This window comes from Peromyscus maniculatus, chromosome 4 (genome assembly GCF_049852395.1).
Source record: "Peromyscus maniculatus bairdii isolate BWxNUB_F1_BW_parent chromosome 4, HU_Pman_BW_mat_3.1, whole genome shotgun sequence".
Lineage (NCBI taxonomy): Eukaryota > Metazoa > Chordata > Mammalia > Rodentia > Cricetidae > Peromyscus > Peromyscus maniculatus.
In genome coordinates, this window is record NC_134855.1 from 55,356,605 (window position 1) to 55,377,021 (window position 20,417).

General features: G+C 42.4%; 1 protein-coding gene across 14 annotated transcripts in view; it reads right to left on the minus strand.

Moving 5' to 3' along the window:
- Positions 1-20,417, minus strand: part of Znf385b (zinc finger protein 385B) — a 396,470-nt gene that overhangs the window by 27,706 nt on the left and 348,347 nt on the right. For all 14 annotated transcript variants that reach the window (XM_076569760.1, XM_042275529.2, XM_076569754.1 and 11 more), the window contains one exon: positions 16,281-16,443. In XM_076569760.1, coding sequence (XP_076425875.1) covers positions 16,281-16,443 — 163 coding nt within the window. The remainder of the gene's footprint in view (positions 1-16,280; positions 16,444-20,417) is intronic.

Sequence of the window (20,417 nt, forward strand, 5' to 3'; positions counted from 1 at the left end):
GGACAGTTATAACAACACCAAAAATGTATTTATGACAGGTTCATATTTTAATGTTTGATAAAATGATATCAATCTGAATATTTCATTACGTTCTCTGCAAATAAGCCTCTCTCCCGTTTTCTGTCAACTTAGTTTTCTCTTGTTCTTTCCCGCTTTGGTTGTAGTGATGGAACCTATGGCTTCTGCATTTCTGGGAAGAGCTACTTCACTGGAACACTATACAAAACAGGAGAACACTATGACTTTGCATCAAACCTAAGCAAACAAACTCTTTTGTGCCCATGCAGGAAAACTGACAGGTTCACGGATGGCAGGTTGGGAGGCTGGCTGGTAACATGAAGATATATGGTGATGCCTCTGTGTTTTTCTGGTATCTTTGACCTTGTCCATACTAGATAAAAGCTATCACTGAGTCATACTCACTGCCCTCTGGCAAATTTCCCACCTATGGAACTATTTGTGTTCTGTTTGGACATTCATTAGAGATTCCTGCCTAGCAACTCTCTCTTCAATGGATGTTCTATGTTGCCAATATTAATTCATATCATACTACTGTTATTTGCATTTTCAACAATTATGTGGCTGATATCTTTATACAATAATATTATAAAGAAATTCTAAGTACCAGGCACTGTGTTGTTACTTGATTTTCTATACCTTGTAGATGTCATCATTGAAGACCATCATGGAGGCTCTGTATCTTAGAGATTTTACCACTCACACCTACATGAAGTCCCCCAGGTGCATAGCTTTATATTTACCTGGTGGCCTTGTCTGACTCAGCTGACTGGGATCTTCTAGTCACCCATTTAGACTTTTTTCCAATTAGCCATCCTACTTAGATTGGATCTATTTCAAGTGTCCCTAAAGTTTACCCCGACATAGCTAGTGTTGACTGGTCTGTCTCGCATCTAGCTGGCTAACTTGCTTATTCACCCAGCATAGCTAGTGTAGACTGGTTCATCTCACATCTAGCTGGTTAAGTTACTTGATTACTCAGAGGACATCCTGTTGGGAAATGTCTGATCTCAGTTCCACAGGAAGGAACTTCAGAACACCCTCTGCACCTGGACTCTGAAAGCCCTTTCCATATTCAGCAGATACAGAAGACAGAGTTGAGTACTTCATTATCAGCCCAGAAATACCCAATGGTCACGGAGAAACAGAGGAATTATAGCTGCCTTGCAGAAGTCTCTGAGCACAAAAACCTTCCACCAATCCGAAGTCGGCGGGCTCTTGATATTTAATGCCACATTACCACATCCTAGCTAAATTCCAGAAACCCTGCATCTTCAAGCATGGCTGATCACTGTGACGCTTACTAATTCCTAATTAACTATGTTTATGCCTAATTTTCATATGCTGGCCTTTAGACTAACTCTGTAAGCAGGTAAACATCGTCTAAGTTAAAATGTCTCTTTGCTGAATCAGACTTTAGATGTCCTTTAAGAAAATAAAGCATAGAAAAAAGGCCACTTATTTAAAGTCATTTAGGACTCACAAAAGTGGGGTGACAAATTCTGTAAGTTCCAAATTGGCCTTGTGCTCTACCGGCATCTGGGACCTCTGTGCCAGTCTGAGGTTCTGATTTTGGCGGCTGCTCCCAGTTCCATTTGAAAGCCCTGTCAATCGGGTTTTGGTAATTAGGCCTTGCCTTGCAGGGGGCTTGTGGTTCAACAAAATGCCTGATACCGCCCTCCTTGCCTGACTGTAGGCCACTGGCTCCCTTTGTCCCATGCTCAGGAGCAAAAGCAGCTAGTCTCACACTCAGATTAAACAGAGGCATGACCAAACACCTCCTCCATGTTGAAAGCTGGCAGCCCCAACTTGCTATCAGTGAACTGGCTCGGATATTCGTCAGCTTGTCAGTTTTCCTGAGGGAGCACAAAAGAGAGATTGTTTGCTAGAGTTTGAATCTAATGAAAAGCTTTCTTCTATTTTGTATAGTTTTCCAGCCATTTGGCTTGTACAATAGAGAAATCATATTTCAACTTCTTTAGGTTGAAAAATTGCCCTTCTCTGATTTGTCACTAAGGGAGGTGAAACAGTTATTTTTTGAGGCACCTTTATTATTGAAAATAGAATAAGTAACTCATGTCACTCAAATCAAGGCCCTTAGGGAGTAGGGATTCAAAAGCTGAGAATAAGATTAAAAAACTAATTTCCAAGATAGAATGGGGAACAGGGTCTCCTTTTTATTTTTATTTTTTTGCTGGGTGTATGGCCCTATTTCAGAGACTACAATTTTAGATTCACGGAGCCCAGGCAAAACCGTTTGAATTTAGGCCCATCTTTCTCCTCCTCTCTAGCTACAAGCTTAGCCTAGGGGGAGGCTTTGATGCTCCAGGTAGGGGGAGGTGCTCACTGAGGATGGTAAGGTCAGCCCAAGAGCTGTGGAGAACACTCACTCTTTCTTCACTAGTCAGAGCCAAAAAATTACTGCTGGGAAACATGCTTATAGCCCCAGGCTGCCCCTGGCAGACAGGTACCTAGCCCACATGCTTTATAACTAGGTACTGTCTGCTCTACGACATGGATAGTCCAGGGCTAGACATTCTGGCAGCACCAGGAAGCTAGGGATCTCTAAGAATGCACTGCTAAACACCCATGCTACTTTGCTATTTCTCATCTGACTTTTGTCTCTAAATTCAGTCTGCGGCTTTATGAAGTTGTCAAAGCCAGCTTAACAGTTAAGACCTATAGATGCCGGGGAAGGTCGGCTGACCGTGGAAAGTCACTTTTAATTTAAAAGGCTGATTCTCCGGAGGAATTTGTTTTGGGTTGCTTATCCTGCCTGGTCTCAGGAATTGCTACAGTTCTGATCCCACGTCTGATGGGCTTGGTCCCTGGCTTGGGACAACTGGAAGGTGGTGGAAATTTTTAGAAAGTGGGAGCTGGCTGGAGGTTTCTAGGTCCCTGGGGGGTGGGTGCTTTTCAAGCCAGTAAGAGGACACCTGCCCCTTCCTCTGAGTTTACTTCCTTGCAATGAAGTGGTTTTGCTTTGGCACGAGCTCATGGCTATCACGTATTGCCTTGTCACAGGCTCAAAAGTGACAGGACCAAATGACCACAGGTCAGAGCCTCCCAAACTAGGAGCCCAACCAACCATTTCTGGTTATAAGTTGCTTGCCTCAGACTCAGGACTGTGGTTAAACGTAGGGGATGTGGATGCTGACCGTAACAGCAAGAAGCAGACACGGCATTGCACGGCCCTCTGTTAGCCTCACAACTAGAACACAAACAAACAGCTGAGAGTTTCCTTCTTGTCCGGTCTGTGTCTGTCCCATATAATCCTCACCAAGGCTTAAGAACACACTATGATGGCCTAAGAAAATAGAGAGGAAATAAAAATCCCACTTCTGTCAAATTAAACATGAGTTCTTAACCTGAGCTCTGTGGACACCAAGATGCCTAAAAATCAAGGTGTACATGCTTTGCCTAGCAAATATTTATCTTTGTTTTTATTTATCTCTAATTAAAATTTAGCATTTCCTTCAGTTCAAATGAACATGACAGCCTCAGCTGTGCGACCAATGGATGTCAAATAATCTTAGGGGGCATGAGCTTTGTCACAGAATATTTGAACAATGTGCACATCATTTTAAATTCAGGTAGATGTTAGACCCACAGCTAGAGCACATTTGGAGCATTATTGTTATATTCGGATATCATAACAAAAACTGATGCTGTATTTGTGCCATATGGATTTCGAAGCATTTGTCTAACCCTAGGCTTCATCACTTGGCCATAGGAATCCAAGACACACAGAATGGTTAACTATCATGCTTCTGTGTATTGTTTCATTCTGCCTGCATTTCTGTCCACACTCACCCTTTCACACACTGGCTAAGCCGTGCTCCATCGTCCTTTCTTGCCTATACTTTCACTGTCTTAAATATTTAACTGGGTTGTGGCCCACATGGTAAGTCCTGTGGTAAACCTTCCCTTCACACTGTGCCCGCCACAATGCTGAATATTCAGTAGCGAATACACACACACACACACACACACACACACACACACGCCATGTTGTACACGTTGTATTATTTTAATTTAAAATATTCTCCAACTCTTAAATGTTTGTCACTCATTTTCATGCTACTGCTTTTATCTACTTTTAAGATACATAATACAAATAGTTTGTTCAAACCATTTCCTTGGTACTAGTAATCTTGTTCCCATTTTGCAGTAATACAAATACAATGTGCGCCATCATAAAGAATGCTTTCTTTTTCTTACTTTGTACTTATAATTGCTTTCTTGTAGAATCCAGAAAGAAAGATTCACTGATCTAATAGAATGAACCTTTTTAAGGTTCTTTATTGAGTCTATCACTTCTGAAAGGATTCTCTCTATTCCAAATTTATATTTTGTGTGCAGATGTATTCACATGTGTGTATAGGTGCATGTATGTGTATACAAAGGTTAAAGGTCAACATGAGGTGTCTTCCTCCGTTACTTCCCCACCTTATTGTACAAGGCAGGGTCTTTCACTAAAGCTGCAGCTGATTCAGCTAGATGAGCTGGCTAGCCCCAGAGATCTGCCTGTCTCTCTGTTATCCCAGGGCTGGGATGACAGACATGTGCCACCGTGCCTGGATTTTTATCAAGGGGCTAGGGATCTGAACTCGGGTCCTCATGCTTTCTTGATGAGCACTATACAAGCTGAGCCACCTTCCTGGTATGGATCCTCTCAAGTTTAAACACCACAAGACCTCTGAGCAGAACAGCTGTACTAACAAGTCTTCCAAGTATAGTTCTTAGAAAAGATATTTTTGTGTGTATGTTTATGTGTGTGTGGGGGGGGCTTGCTCATGTATATTATGTAGGTGCATGTATGCAGAACTCAGAGAACTGGTCCTCAGGCGCACTGTCTACTACTTTTTTCCCCTTGGAACAGGGTCTCTCACTAGCCAGTGAACCCTCGGGATCCAACCGTCTTCACATCTCCAGCACAGGGGTTACAAGTCCATGCCAGAGGCACCCACATTGTTTATGTGGGCTCTAGGGATCAAACTAATGTATTCATGCTTGCGAAACAAGCGCTTCATCAACTAAGCTGTTCCCCAAGCCCATATTTTTAACTAGATAGTAATCATTATATCTTCCGGGTTAGCCAAGGAACTGGGTATAATTCTGGCTAAAAAGAAATAAACAATTTCCCCTAAACTCAAAATGCATGACAGTCAATCTCCATACCCATGGTTCTAGATCTATAATTTCAACCAACTATGCATCAAAAAATTCAGGTAAGAATTACACCTGTATTGAACATGCATGGATATTTGTTTATAGTCATGCTCCAAAGACAGTAAAATGCCTTTCTTATAGCATTTACACTCTTACGGGTGTCGTAAATACTCTGTGGTGGGTGCTTTCAAGTATTAGGGAGGCTATATGGAGGTTCTGTGCAAACAATTTGCTGTTTTGTATAATTAATTTGAACATCTGCAGATTTCAGTATACTTTGGGGATCCGGAACCAGTCCCTCATGAACACTAAGGAAATGATTTCACATCAATACATTTCAATATTGAGTAAAATCATTTGTTAACAGAGAACGAGGAACAATGATGTGCTAGAAAAAATGGTATTTTAACTTAATAGCCATTTTGCTAGTTAAGTGGGTAAAAAATTATGAAATTCAGATAGAAATACAAATATCTGAAAACATGAATAAAACAGTCGATTGTGAGAAGAAACTCTAGTATTTATGCTATTTCATATTTAGAAGGAAAAAATGTGTACTTAGAGGTTAAGTCATTAACAGCTCATAAGAAATGCCCAAATAATCATATGCCAAGAAAGCTTCATAAACAGCTCAAGATTAAATACATGAGCAGACAAAATTCTTACTGATTGACACAAATGCCGTCTGAGACTTGCCAGGGAGGCATGTTTTTCATTCAGATCACCCATGTCCTCCAAATGTTTGCTCTTAATGGCCAAGACTGGCTCCAGCCTGAGCAACTGCTCAGCATCCAACACTCAAATTTCCCTCTAAACAAGGGGAAGTGTGTAGGGTTGTCCCTGTGTTCAAAACCGTGGCCTCACCCAGAGTCGTCTGTCAACCTGTGCCTGGCCCCCTTTGTGCTGACTGGGGAAGCTACCAGAGCCAGCTAGAGTCATACTGCCTCACTCACCATCTAGGGCAGGAACCAGGGCTTCCACCATGGCATTTTCCTTAACAGTATTCATGTGATACAAACTACCTATATGACTGCCATGTGTGGAATCGGGCACTAAGAGGGCCAAGACACGTAAGCCAGGGGAACGAGAGAATGGAGAAACGCTTCTTCCATTACATAAGAAATGTGAGGAGGACCAACAGGGTCTCCTGTACATTTTAAATGTCTCATAAGACATTGGGCTCATCAAGCCACAATGCCCTGGCATGAAAACACATGTGCATATAATTACTCTGAGGTAATAAACAAGCTCATAAAGGGAATGTGAATACGGGTCACTGTTGCATATCAGTATGGTGGGAAATGATGGTAGAGTCAGGGACAGGGCCTCGAATACCTGTGAACAAATGGTTGCTTTTTATGGCTACCATTTATTGAGTGCCTGTTACCTGGTAGGCACTTTGCTGAGCCCCGAGAATTTTTTAGCTCATTAATCCTGACAACCCTAGGAGGTAGATATTAACACTCCCATTTTATAGATGAGGAAACAAGGTTAGAGAGCATGACTCAGTCAAAATTGTATGGAGTCAATGAGAGGTGGAAGTCTTGGGTCTGACTTCAGGTTCATATTCCTTTCATGATGCTACATATGCAATGCAGGTAAACGGCACCCAGAAATCACAGCTTGATGAACACATCATAATGACAAATCCACTTATAACTTGAAGTCTCACTATGTAGTCCTGGATGGCCTAGAACTTGCCACATAGACCAGGCTGACCTCACATTCACAGAGCTCTATCCACCTCTGTCTCCTTAGAGCTAGGATTAGAGGCCCTGGGCACCATGCTCAGCATAACTTAATTAAAAAACAAACAAACAAACACACAAACAAATAAACCAGTTGTAAAGCAGGTTGGGAAAAGGAATAACACATCTTTTGAGATAAGAGAATTCAAGTATTGTTACTTAGTAGAAAAATTCCCAAACCTTAAAAACAAAACCCAAAAGACACAGTTCCCAAAGCTTCCTCCAAAGGCTAGGATGTCATAAGGAAGCAGCTGAGAGATGGCCTGGGTTATACACTGACCTTAAGAGCTGAAGCTCGGTCTCTAAGTTTCCTCTCCCTTTCTCTAGGCCTCACTCTGCAGTATCTGTCAGAAGACTTATAGCCCATAAGTAACACAGTATATATAACACACAGCCCAGTGTGGGGCACAAAATGATCCCTAGTCGTATGCTGATTCTCACCAGCATGGCCGTGTCTCATTCCATTCTCTGCTGCCAGGACAGAACAGATGAACTGAGCGCTTTCTAAACACTGTAAGTTGATTTCTCTAATTCTGGAGATTGGGAAGTCTAGAATGAAGGAACTGAAAACTCTGGTGTCTCAGGAGGGCCCGCTTCTGTATGGCACTGCTATCTGGCGAATGCCTTTGTGCTATGCCGGTTGAAATCGAATTCATCATGAGCTTTGGAGCAGACACTCAAATTACAGCATTCCACCTCTGGTTCCCACAAATCTTATAGCCTTACATGCAAAATGCATTCATCCCACCCCATTGCTCCAAAAGTCTTAGCTCATGCCAGACTCAAAAGTCCAAAGCACAAAGTCTCATCTAAATCAGATGAAAGCAATGGAAGGCACAGTTCAACTGAAGGTTAATTCCTTATAGCTCTGAGTCTGTGGAATCCAAATAAGCTCTTTCTGAAATCTAACAGTGGGACAGGTCAGACACCCTTACTCTAAAAAGAGGAAGGAGGCTAGAAGAACAATGTTAGGCTTTGCTTGCCCAGGTGCAGCTCTCACAGGTTTGAACCCTGGCTTGGTGTTGGTACTCTCCCAGGTTGACACCCTGGGACACACAGTTTGGATATCTTGAGGCTTGGTGTTGGTACTCTCCCAGGTTGACACACTGGGGCACACAGTTTGGATATCTTGAGGCTTGGTGTTGGTACTCTCCCAGGTTGACACACTGGGGCACACAGTTTGGATATCTTGAGGCTTGGTGTTGGTACTCTCCCAGGTTGACACCCTGGGACACACAGTTTGGATATCTTGAGGCTTGGTGTTGGTACTCTCCCAGGTTGACACACTGGGGCACACAGTTTGGATATCTTGAGGCTTGGTGTTGGTACTCTCCCAGGTTGACACACTGGGGCACACAGTTTGGATATCTTGAGGCTTGGTGTTGGTACTCTCCCAGGTTGACACACTGGGACACAGTTTGGATATCTTGAGGCTTGGTGTTGGTACTCTCCCAGGTTGACACACTGGGACACAGTTTGGATATCTTGAGGCTTGGTGTTGGTACTCTCACAGGCTGACACACTGGGACACAGTTTGGATATCTTGAGGCTTGGTGTTGGTACTCTCCCAGGTTGACACACTGGGACACAGTTTGGATATCTTGAGGCTTGGTGTTGGTACTCTCCCAGGTTGACACACTGGGACACAGTTTGGATATCTTGAGGCTTGGTGTTGGTACTCTCACAGGCTGACACACTGGGGCACACAGTTTGGATATCTTGAGGCTTGGTGTTGGTACTCTCCCAGGTTGACACACTGGGACACACAGTTTGGATATCTTGAGGCTTGGTGTTGGTACTCTCCCAGGTTGACACACTGGGACACACAGTTTGGATATCTTGAGGCTTGGTGTTGGTACTCTCCCAGGTTGACACACTGGGACACAGTTTGGATATCTTGAGGCTGGCTCTTCTTCCACTGCTACACTGGCCATAGTCAGTTTCCTGTGATGTCCGACCCCACAATTCTTCTGGGCAATGTACCAGTGGCACATTGGTGGCTCTGCCCCTATGACAAATCTCTACCTCAGCCCCTACGAAGTCCACAACATCCTTAGGAGTCTTGGTGTAGGAAACTGTGGGAATTCGCTCTGCCAATGACCTCGGGGGTATCTGGACTGATAGAGGTGTGGTTTTCTCTGGGTACATGATTGCTTAAAATGAGGAGGGCGTTCTCTCTCTCTCTCCCTCTGGTCAGAAACGGGAAGGCTGGTTCCATTCACCCTCACCCTGGGCAGAATGGAGGACTATGCTGACTGTTCACTTTGTTCTGTATCTGTGAGTGTATTTATCCCCATCTTAATTTCACATCTTAATAAATCCACTGATACCATTTAACAGATTCTCGTGGATTTTAACAGGAAACCATGTCCTTTATGCCCTTACATTCTGCACAGGAGCTAAATCAGTCCCACTGGATATTGCCAAGGCTGAGCCTGGCACTCTCCAGATGCAGAGGATCAAGCTACATCTGGGCCTACTTGAGCAAGGGTGGGGGAAATGAATCTACTTCTGAAAATTTCCATTAGAATGTTTGATTTTTATGTGGTACTAGATAATGTTATTAGAATTGGGTCCAGAATCCTAAAAAAAAAAAAACTCTCTCACATATATGCCTTGCACACAGAATATAAAATACTTATTGAGTAGCTTGATGTGAGCAGCCACCCTTGTCAGAAAAATATGCCACAACAAGCGAAATTTTTTTTCCTGAAGCAAATAAAAGGAATGCCATTAAAATATAAATAATAACCTTTGTTGAAATCTCAAGGGCATTTGTGGCTATACAAAATTATTCAGTGTATGTACGAAGTCTTTTACATTCCAGTAGCTTTTCAATGCAGAAATGTTGTGAATAAAGGCAGTCAAAGAGATGAATCCAAGTTGAAATAAAGAAAGGGCTGAAGACGAGAAAGTTTGCAAGATAATAAGCTTAATGAAGCACAATCCATAGCTTATGGGGTGGGGAACATGGTTTAACATGTCCCCAGTAAATCATAAGTTAACAACAGGTCGATCATAAATCAGTCTCACTATTTTTTTTTTGGTTCTTCTTCTTCTTTTTTTAAAGAACACCAGGGGGCAGTTTTTAGAAGCAGAAAGCGTGACAGCAAACCCATGGCATTATTTGCCTTGAAGCTACCGCAAATGGTCAGAAGTTTCCAAAGTTAGCTTCGTGTGGAGAGAACTGTTTGAAGAGCCGCTAGCTTCACCTGGCAGGCTGCTCTTGTCATACTCAGGGGGAATGAGCAAAAGTGCAGGCAATTTCCTTCTTGAAACTTCCTTTGAAAGTCTTCATGATCTATGAACATTTCCTGTGTATATGAGCTTTAGTATAATGGTCTGTTCTCTTCAGACAGATGGGCTCGTTTATGTTGTACATGATTGTACCCCAGAACTTCACGCTTAAGATGTTTGTCATAAATACAGTTAATCTATTATTTTATGAGGGTTACTAAATCTTGGCTTCCTGGATTTGGATAGATGTGTGCCAAATTTATGATGGCACTTGTCTATAAATGACAGGTACTGTCGGAGCAAGAGACTATCATTTTCCTCTGTTTAACAGCACAAGGCCCTGTTGCTGGATACAGGAAGGGAGAAGGCACATTTAGGAAGACCTTGCTGGCTAACAGATGGGATCCAGTGGCTGTCAGTGGAGATGAGAAGCTGTCTTTTGGAAAACTTGGCTCCATTTGTAATAACACATAAAAACTACAAAATACACAGGGGGACCCATAAAGAGGATGAGTCTTTGTGAGAAGCACTCTTTGGTAAAACTGAAGATGTTCTTTCATGAGGCAACAGGGCAAAACATACACAACTGCATGACAAGCCTTTGTAGGCAAATCACAATGACCTATGCATGAACTGATAAAAGCTCTTGGTTGACACCTGAGAAATGGCCATCTTGGTTGACACCTGAGGAATGGCCATCTATCTTGGTTGACACCTGAGGAATGGCCATCTATCTTGGTTGACACCTGAGGAATGGCCATCTATCTTGGTTCACACCTGAGGAACGGCTATCTTGGTTGACCCCTGGGGAATGGCCATCATGCAAAACCATCACTTGTTAACAAGTATGATGAGCGCCACTGAGGTGTCCTACCCTGACACCTCCAATGCCATCTCACAGTCTCCAAAGGTCACGGGTGTGACACCAACAAGATAATCCCCATGTCCTCCTGCCAACGTTTTCAATGGAGTGGTTTTAAACTCTGTGAGGAGCGTGGACAGTGCTGAAGGTAGACACAATGGACCCGTTTGGAGGCAGGGTGAGGTTTGTGCCACACTGGCAGTGTCCTTTCCGAGCTTAGCCTTATCTCATTCAGCATGATCTGTCTCTAGGCATGCAGAGTCTACAGCTGTCAAGCTGTAGCTTTAAGAACATTTGTCTTGTGCCATTTACACGAAGTGTATGGTTTTATTCAAATTTCCCCTTAAATAAAAAGTGTATCACTTCCAAAATAAAGCCTCCTCCTATTATAGTTAAATGCTGCAGGTACTAGCCACACAAGAATTTTAGGATTATCAGTAAAACACTGTATGCCATCCCCTCTCACAGCCACTGCGCTTACCTAACGTGTCAGTGGCCACTGAAGAGTAAAATGCGCCCCTACTTTCTCATTCTGGGGAACAATGCTTTGGTGATACCTGACTTTATCCCCTGGCATTCTTGCATGTGTTCTTCAAGTCAGAGAAGTTTAGAAGCAATTAGGATCAGATGAGCATGGAGCAAGAAGCCTGAGTTCCTGGTTGTTCCTGACTATGCTGGGATCTGTGTCACGCAGATTCATTCAAGATGCTCTACCTTTCCAGTTTCCAGTTCTTCACAGATACCACATTCTGGGGAGCAATTTTAAAGGTGGTGACTATTATCTTTATATCACTCATTTCCAATTTTAAAATGTTGTAAGGTTGAAAAGCCTTTTGAAGAGGAGGAAAAAGAAATCTTTCTGATCATTGTTGTACCCCTCATCTGACGAAAAGACACATACATGTTCTATTATACTCCAGTAGAGAGGCTAACCAACTGTATGGAAATCCAGCTGGTTGCATGACTGAAGAAAATGTGGATATGGACTTTAGCCCTACTTGTTGCAAGGTTCTTGAAGGGACCACATGAAAACATTCATGTGTCTGCATCTTGTAACCCAGGCATGCTATAATGCTCCTGTGGTGGCATTTCATGCAGAACATTCTGGGTCCTGTTTTCACTCTTAATTGCATTTGTAAATTTAGCTGGACAATGGAAATCATGCCTTCCTTTGTTTAGAGGGCAACCATTTAAAAGCCTGCTTAATTCTAAGTCATATATACTTTAAATGTTTTTCTCCATTATAACAGTTCATTAATTTTTTTAAAGGCCTTATAGAAAGCCTAGGATTGTAGAATATGGCCAACTGTGTAGGTGATTTGTTATTTGTAGGAAATAAGGTGTCCTTTGAAGGCTCTGTGAATTTGAACCTGTTACAAGTTCTGAAATGCAGCTGGGCGGTGGTGGCGCACACCTTTAATCCCAGCACTCAGGAGGCAGAGCTAGGCAGATCTCTATGAGTTTGAGGCCAGCCTGGACTACCAAGTGAGTTCCAGGAAAGGTGCAAAGCTACACAAAGAAACTCTGTCTCAAAAAACCAAAACAAACAAACAAACAAACAAAAAAAAAACCAAGTTCTGAAATGCTACAGGTGCCTTCAGTGTGACCTGTGGGGCACATCATCGCAGGGATGGGCAGTGTCGCATGCCATTAAGACACTTGAACTCCAGGGAGAGATTTGGGTGTAGTGTCAGGCCCGGCTGTTCCAGCTGCCTTCCTGAAGCTGCCTAAGACTTGCTGTGTTCTGACCCTAATTCTCCCCAACTCCTCTCCCCCCCACTTCTCACTATGTTTCCAACGCCCACTGAAGCATCATTAAAAGTTGGGGCAGATCCTGGGAGACCAGAAAGCTATTTGTCTGTATTTTACATTTAATTCTACCTCAACTTGTAAGAATTGAGTGGGGCAGTCATTCTTACTCCGCTTTCTTTAGCCTTTCAAAAAAAATCATGCAGTTGGAATTTCCTATAAATGAGACACCTGCTATTGTAGCTTAAACCTATTTTGTTTACTGACCTGGGAGAAAGACCCAGAAAGCTTGCCATGTCATCCTGACATTTTTATATCTGTTGGCTCTGTTATAACAAGTATCACTGTATTGTACAGACCCAGATGCAACATGAACCAAATTAAGTCTCCAAATATAACATAAAAGAGAGAAATGGTTATACCAAGTGTCAAAGTAGCAGGCAGGAAGGCTCACCAACCCCTGCAAGATGGAGAGTATGTATCTTAGAATAGACCATGTGTGCTTTTGGGTAGCATGAAGGATCACAGAGGGGTCTTCGGGGCCTCCATGTTCCTCACAGATACTCCAAATCCTCATCTCATGGTACTCAATGAATTCCAGAATGCTGCTCTCCCAGAAGCTTCCTCCCTCAGTGCTGGGTTCTTTCTTTTCCTTCAAAATGTGCTTCCCTTAAACAACATTCTGCTGCTAAGGTGATACTAAAACATGAGGCCAGAAGTTGGATTAGTAAATTCGGTGGATATAATGACTGTTTTTTTTTTTCTTCCTATTTTCCCAAAACAGGATTTTAAATGAATGAGAGACACAGACTAGAATCTGAAATAATGGCAAAGCCGTAGGAGCAGTTGAAGGGCTTAGAACTAGGGGGTCAGCAATTCACCATCGGTTATGTTATTTAGATTAGGTTCTCTAGTGGGGCAAAGCTTCTAATTTTCTCATTAGGGAATTCTATAAAACACAAAGGCATTCTTGTTTAGAAGTGAATTTCAGCTAAGGGGGAAGAGCGTACAGCTAACAAGTACAACTCAATTCTTTTAAAATAGTGCTCCTGACTGATGTTGGTGTTTTGTTAGTTCTCGTAGACATAAGGTATTTCATTTACATTTAACTTATACAAACCACAAGTAATCTAATCAGTGTGTTTGCAAATATATAATTTTGAGTAAGGTGTCATGGAAAATGAGGTGCTCCCAAATATAAATATGTTCCTTATTGCTGATACAAACCTAGAGAGTCTCACAGTGAGCGAGTTGAATGCCTAGAGCCTACAGGAACTGCGGCAGGGGCATGCAGTACCCTACCAGGGAAAGCTGAGACTGCGGGATTAAAGACCACCTCACACAGACCTTAGAGAGGCTGTGATTGCGATTTCTGTCTTCATCTCTCTGCTCTCATCCCCCAGGGGTTTCCCTGAACCTTAGCTTGCTTTCTTTGTTTAGATCACTGGCTCCTTGACCCCCAATAGCTCACCAACCAAACAGAGCTGCCTAGGAGGTCTCTTTGTGTGATGAACATAAGTCCTTGGTGGATATTAACATTCACATGGTGGAAGAAAAACCTTCAACTGTTGAAATTCATTCCAACAGTCTTCATTGGGTACCCTATAGGCCTAAGAGAGGCTGTGGTGATAACATGGTCTGTGATGATAACATGTGCATTTTCTGTGTCCACACTGCTCTGTCTTTGATTCTATCCCTCCACTCTTTGAGTCTTTCTGCTTCACTTTCTCCTCACCACTTTCACAATTCCCATATGGTTATCAGGCTTAGGCGAAACACTGAGTACATTTGGTTGCGATGTGGAGTATTTATAGATCCCACTGAGTATCTGATTAGCTCAAGCCACAAAATAAACTGAAGGAATGGGGTGACACTAACCTCCATTATTCTATACTTGTAAGTTCTGCTGGAGGTAGAGACCACAATTCAGGTAATAAAACCTTTGGCAGCGTATTGCTTCATAAAGGCAACAATATTCTGAGGAAAATGAAAGCTGGCAGGAAGTCAGGGGATGATGGATTTTGCTCTTCCAAACACAGGGCAACCGCTAGCAGATAACTGTCTTGATGTTGGCCTCACCATGAGCTGTGATGCCGACTGTGAAATTGCACACATGGAAATTGTGTTTGGTATCTATACTAATAACTGCTTTAGACATAGGTTAAATATTAGGTTTTATATTTGTCTATACAGGAGTTTTGTTCTCTACAAGGTTAGAAGAGCTATGTAACAAGCCAGTATTTATCACATTTCTCCGATAAGATAAGTTGGTGACCCTATCATAGAAAGCACCAAGCATCTTTATTATTAACACCACATTTGGTAGCTTAATTCTAGGCTTCCACGTTTTTGGAGCCAGCATCTATGGGGCTTAAGCAATAATGTTTCCTTAGTACATAGTTTGATTTGAAGAGGCTTTCTGAACTCTCATCTTACAGTAATGGATTTGCTCGTCTCCAATGGCCCTGGGCAGTCATGGGTAAGCATTCTTCAGCTTCCTCCTCAAGTGCTACAGGGATTTTTGATGATCAGGTGAGAACCTGGAGTGTGTATTTCCCACAACCTAGAAGTCCCTAATGCCAGAATCAAACATAAAGAAAGGGACATGTCCTCTTAGTGTCCTTTAACAGACAGTGTTCCTCAGCTAGCCACTAAAACAGGATGACAAATCCATTATGGGTCCCAAGGGCAGCGGTGAGAGGGGAGCCTATCAACATCCAATTTCATGGTCTCCACACTGAAAAAGAGACAGAGAATTTTGTTTCCCACTGAAAGAATTCACTCAGATATTACAGGTTCTGTATTAAAGAATTTTCTGATGAGGCTCCCCATCAACAGCACATTTCTAATTATATATTAAGGCTTTCTGTTAAGCAATTCATGGCATTGTAAATAATTCCTTTAAATGATTTGGGTCTATTTGTAATTCAGGGAAGAGCTTCACAAAGGTGGTATGAAGTCAGAATCCGTTACTTCCAAGCACATTTTCATACCACTAAAGTCATTTTTTCTCAAAAAACATCACCCCAACTCTTCACCGAGATTAGATACAAAAAAACAAACAAAAAAACCCACAACCCAACAAGCTTAACAAGCTAAGAATCTCTTTTCCAAAAAGCCTGTAACACAAACCAAACATAAAAAGAGCAGAAAGGAGTAATACCACTGTTTTAAATACATTACTTGATTTTTTTTGTCTGAACATGTGACCAATAGTCTTAGATTATTTTGATACATATATACTTATATACACACACATATATTTAAATGCATATATTTTACAACATGGATGGCGACATATCAAATGTTTACATTCTGTGCTAACACATATTCCTTCGTGTGAAGGAAACATATCATATTACAAAAATAAATCATGGAGAGTAACATGCAACATTCAAGAAGGAGGAAAATGGGGTTGGGGTGGGCCGGGGTGGGGGGTAGGGTGGGGTGGGGTAGGAACACAACAATGCCAAAGAACAAAAAGTGTCATTGACCTGATTTGTCAGAGCTGTCGCCTGTGATTGGCCTGATGGAGCAGCTGGGATTAGCCTTTGCGCTGTCCTTGGAAGGAACCATTTTGGGTTTATTTTTCGCTGCCTCAAGTGCTTTGACCTTCTTGGCATGTTTACTTCCTTTGTAGTGGGCCTCGGCCTGGCTCTACAAAGGAGAACAAATCAGGCTCATTTTTCTGCTACTTACAAACACCACGATGGATGAGCATGCAGGAAAAAATACAATCAATCATAGGCACCACAGACATTTACAAGTCAGCGCTCCACTCCATTTCCGGCATTTATCTAAGAGGTTTCAACATCTCAAACCTTGCTCTCTAACAGAGGCCTCGTGTCTTCGAAAACCTAGAAGTTACATGAGTAGACCACAGGGTCAGGACGTGAGATGGGTCAGCAGTGCCCTCCCACCGCGGCTCGCACCAGGAGGATTGCTTTCTCAAGATTTTGCTGGCAGCATTAGCACTGAGTATCTGTTCACACTCGAAGACATGGGCTTCCACAATCACCGCTCATTAGCTAAATGCCTGTCTGCTCTGCACCTAGTTCCCTGTGGTCACCGCTCTGAGATAACTAGAGTAACAGAACAACATGTAAAGAGCGCGGCTGAATGAAGATGGCACTACATTTTGGATAACTATATGCACTTAGTGTGCCATCTTGGATGGTTCCAGTTCCAATTATAGCTCATGCTACAAGGGAGGTAAGGACAATCCTTGATCTCAGATGTGGTTCTCACATCAAAGCTCTTGTACATAAAACATATGTAGCACTGTAACTTCAATACTAGATCAAAGGAAGGAGAAAGTGAGACAAGAGACAACACCAAATTACAATAAACCCAGAAGACATTCAGTTAATTGCTGATATTTGCAAAGTTCCCTTCCATCTACTCAAGGTCTTTTGGTATCTTGTTTACTGTACACATTGAGAAAAAAATCTAAATTCATTTGAATTTCATTCTGAATAGACTGAAAAAAAAAGAACATGCATAAAGTAAAAATAAAAGAAGACATAGTGGGTATAATGGCTTAGTTATAAAGTGACATTAATGAGAAATTTTATGTCTCCAAGATGGAGCTTTATTAGAGGATTTTTAAGCTAATAATTTTTCTTACAACAGTTTTCAATGAATCTGTGTGTGTCCAAAGACGGTCAAGGCGAGCAAAGCTTCACAGGTCCATGTAGTAATAGCTGTAATGCAGATCCACTCATGAGGAAGTAGGCAGACTCAGCAAAACATGTGACTGGGGATACAGGACAAAAACCAGAAGGCACCAGAGAGGAGCAGTCTTGACCGAGACTTCCTAAAACCGGCAGCTTTTGATTGAGGATGTGAAGGCAGAGTTTCACATGCTGGGAGAGGAAAGTGCACTTCCAGTGGGAGGTGCTTGGCCCAGGGAAAGCACTGGTGCTGGAAAGTCAGAGGCCTGGGTATGGCTGGAGAGGGGGGCGGGTCACATAGGCCATAGAATATCTACACTGGGAGGTCAGTGAAAGCCAGGTGAGGTGCCTTGCGGAGCAGACTATCACAGAAATGAAATTCTCCAGCAAATGCACAAGGCAACAGATTTCAAGTGAGGAGGATTTCTACAATAGCTACTTATTATATTTATTGACTGATATCAAAAGGGGACAATAAACAAGGAAGCATGGAGAATATGGGCTTATTTGGGAAGTAAAATCATGAGTGAGGAATATGAAGATAACAAAAATGTTCCTATTATAATGATTATAATAATAGCCCAAGTTCCTGGAGACATTAGTCCTTCATTATCAGTCCTATACTCCTTTACTTAAATGGAACCAACCAGTTTCCTGGTCATTACTCAATATATAGAGTGTTCTTCCAAAATGCCACATTTGCCTAAGCCATCTCTGGCTCTGTGTGTGTGTGTGTGTGTGTGTACTGGAATGTTTCCCTGACTTCCTGATTCCTTTTGTTCCAACTGAAACAGAGCACACATAACTTCACTACCTTTAGCAATTCACTTGTTTCCGTGGAACTAGAGATGGCGAACAGCGCTTCAATGTCCCATCACCTGTGTCCCACCATGGGGGTGGGGTGGGGGGCGGAGCCTAGTTTTGCTGAATGCATAAATGGTGAGATGAAGGTAGGTGTTCTTGCTGAACGTGATAGCAGTCTGAATGTGAGGAAAAGACGCAACTAGTTGAATATTCTATCTATTCATTTGCTGTCCCATTGAGACAGGAACTCAGTGGTTCTTCAGAGCTCTTTGGCATTGTTGTGTTTTTTTTTTTTCCAATGTGAAATGGATGTGAAAACATGTATTGTCTTGGTAGAAGTATAATCTAAGGAAAGGTTCATTTTGCACTACAATTAAAAATACACCAGTGACTTCCCGTGTGTTACAACCTTTGTCACCCAAGGCCTGTGCTAACTGTAAGTACTTCTTTTTTCAGTGTCTTCCCACAATTATGTTTTTAGCTCTTCGCTGACTTATCACTGCTCTTACTTAGTATGCTCACATATTTCTCATATTCTTTGCCGAGGTTAAGAAAAATTCCAGGGAAAAAGAAAAAAAAAACATTATTAGGCTTTCATTTATTAGCCAAGAAAGATGAAATCCAGTGTTGTTGGGTAGTTTTAGTCAGCTTCGGCTGCCAACTTGACACAGCTCAGAGTTCCCTTCTGAGGGAGTCTCAGCTGGGAGATTGCCTTGATCAGTGAAGCCTGTAAGTGTATCTATGGAGCATTTTCTTGATGGATAATTGATGTCAGAGGCCCAGTCCACTGTGGGCAGTACCATCCCTAGGCAGGAGTTCTAGGCTGTGTAATAGAGACAGCTGAAGAGAAGGCAGGAAGTGAGCCAGTAAGCAGCGTCCTTACTGGTTCCTGCTTTAGTTCCTGCCCTCATCCTCGATCTTGGATTATGACCTGTAATCTGAAAAAATTCTTTTTTTTTTCCAAGCTGCTTTTGGTCACAGTGTTTATCACAGCAAAAGAAAGCACACTAAAACAATAATTATAAACCAGGAAAATAAACAAAGATAAAAAGTGGATAATGAAAATAACAGTGATAGCAATGTTCCTGAGCACTGTCCCAGGGTGAGTGCACACTGCACAAATTAGCTCACGTGAGCCTCATGGTACCCTGTGCTAGGCTGCATTATCAGTCAGTGCCTTGCAAATAAGAAACCATATATGCTAAAGGCAGATAACTCATCAACAGTCCCAACGGGAGTCCGGGAAGGCATTTAGTAGATAGGAAGCTCTTAGATGTATATCTCTATTTAATTACATACCCACACATATCTCCATATGCCTGTACTAAGTTTACACTGTAATTTTGTTAGAACTAAAAAGTTACAAGACAGTACACTACTTTAAATAATACAGGAAGGGATGAGACCTTAACACCACAGAAATTTCTATGAATAGGAACAGCTACCTAATTTTGGAGGATGATAATACATGAGGCCCGATCCTTTTAATGAATAGCTAAGAAAGCCCTAGAGCCCTACTTTTTAGTTATATAACAATTTCTACAAGGCACTAGGATACTCCCCACCCCCTTTTTAAGTTTTTTAGAGAGTTTCATGTAGCCAAGGCTAGTCTCCAACTCATTAGGCAGCAGAGGCTGGCCTTGAACTCCTGACCTTCCTGCCTCTACTTCCCTAAAGCTAGGATTACAGCCACATACAAGGCTCCAAGGAGACTTTTCAAGGTGTCATCTCTTCAAGTGCACTGAGTAGTTTAGAGTTATTAAGTGCCCTCTGGCTCAAGAACAGGATTCTCTAAATATAACTTCTGAGGACAAGATGAACAGAGTGTGATTTCCTCATTACTATCTCCTGGCATCAGGGCAGAAAGTTAACAGCATCAGTTAGCACTTGAGATAAAGATCCAGCTAAGTGATACCTCACTGCATGTCAAGACAGAAAGGACTCTCCACAACGTGACCCATTTTCCCTCTCGGTTTGGGGCACAGAGAAGTAGGCACCAAGGGTCCTTGGCTCCCACTGACTGGTGTCTGGGGCGAGTGAAGTGGCAGACTTTGGAGCAGGGAGAGTGGCAGTCACCCCTCCCTCTTACCTGGCACACTTCTACTTCCCTGTGGCTGTTCTTGGCTCCTGGCAATTTGCTACCCTCAGAGCTTT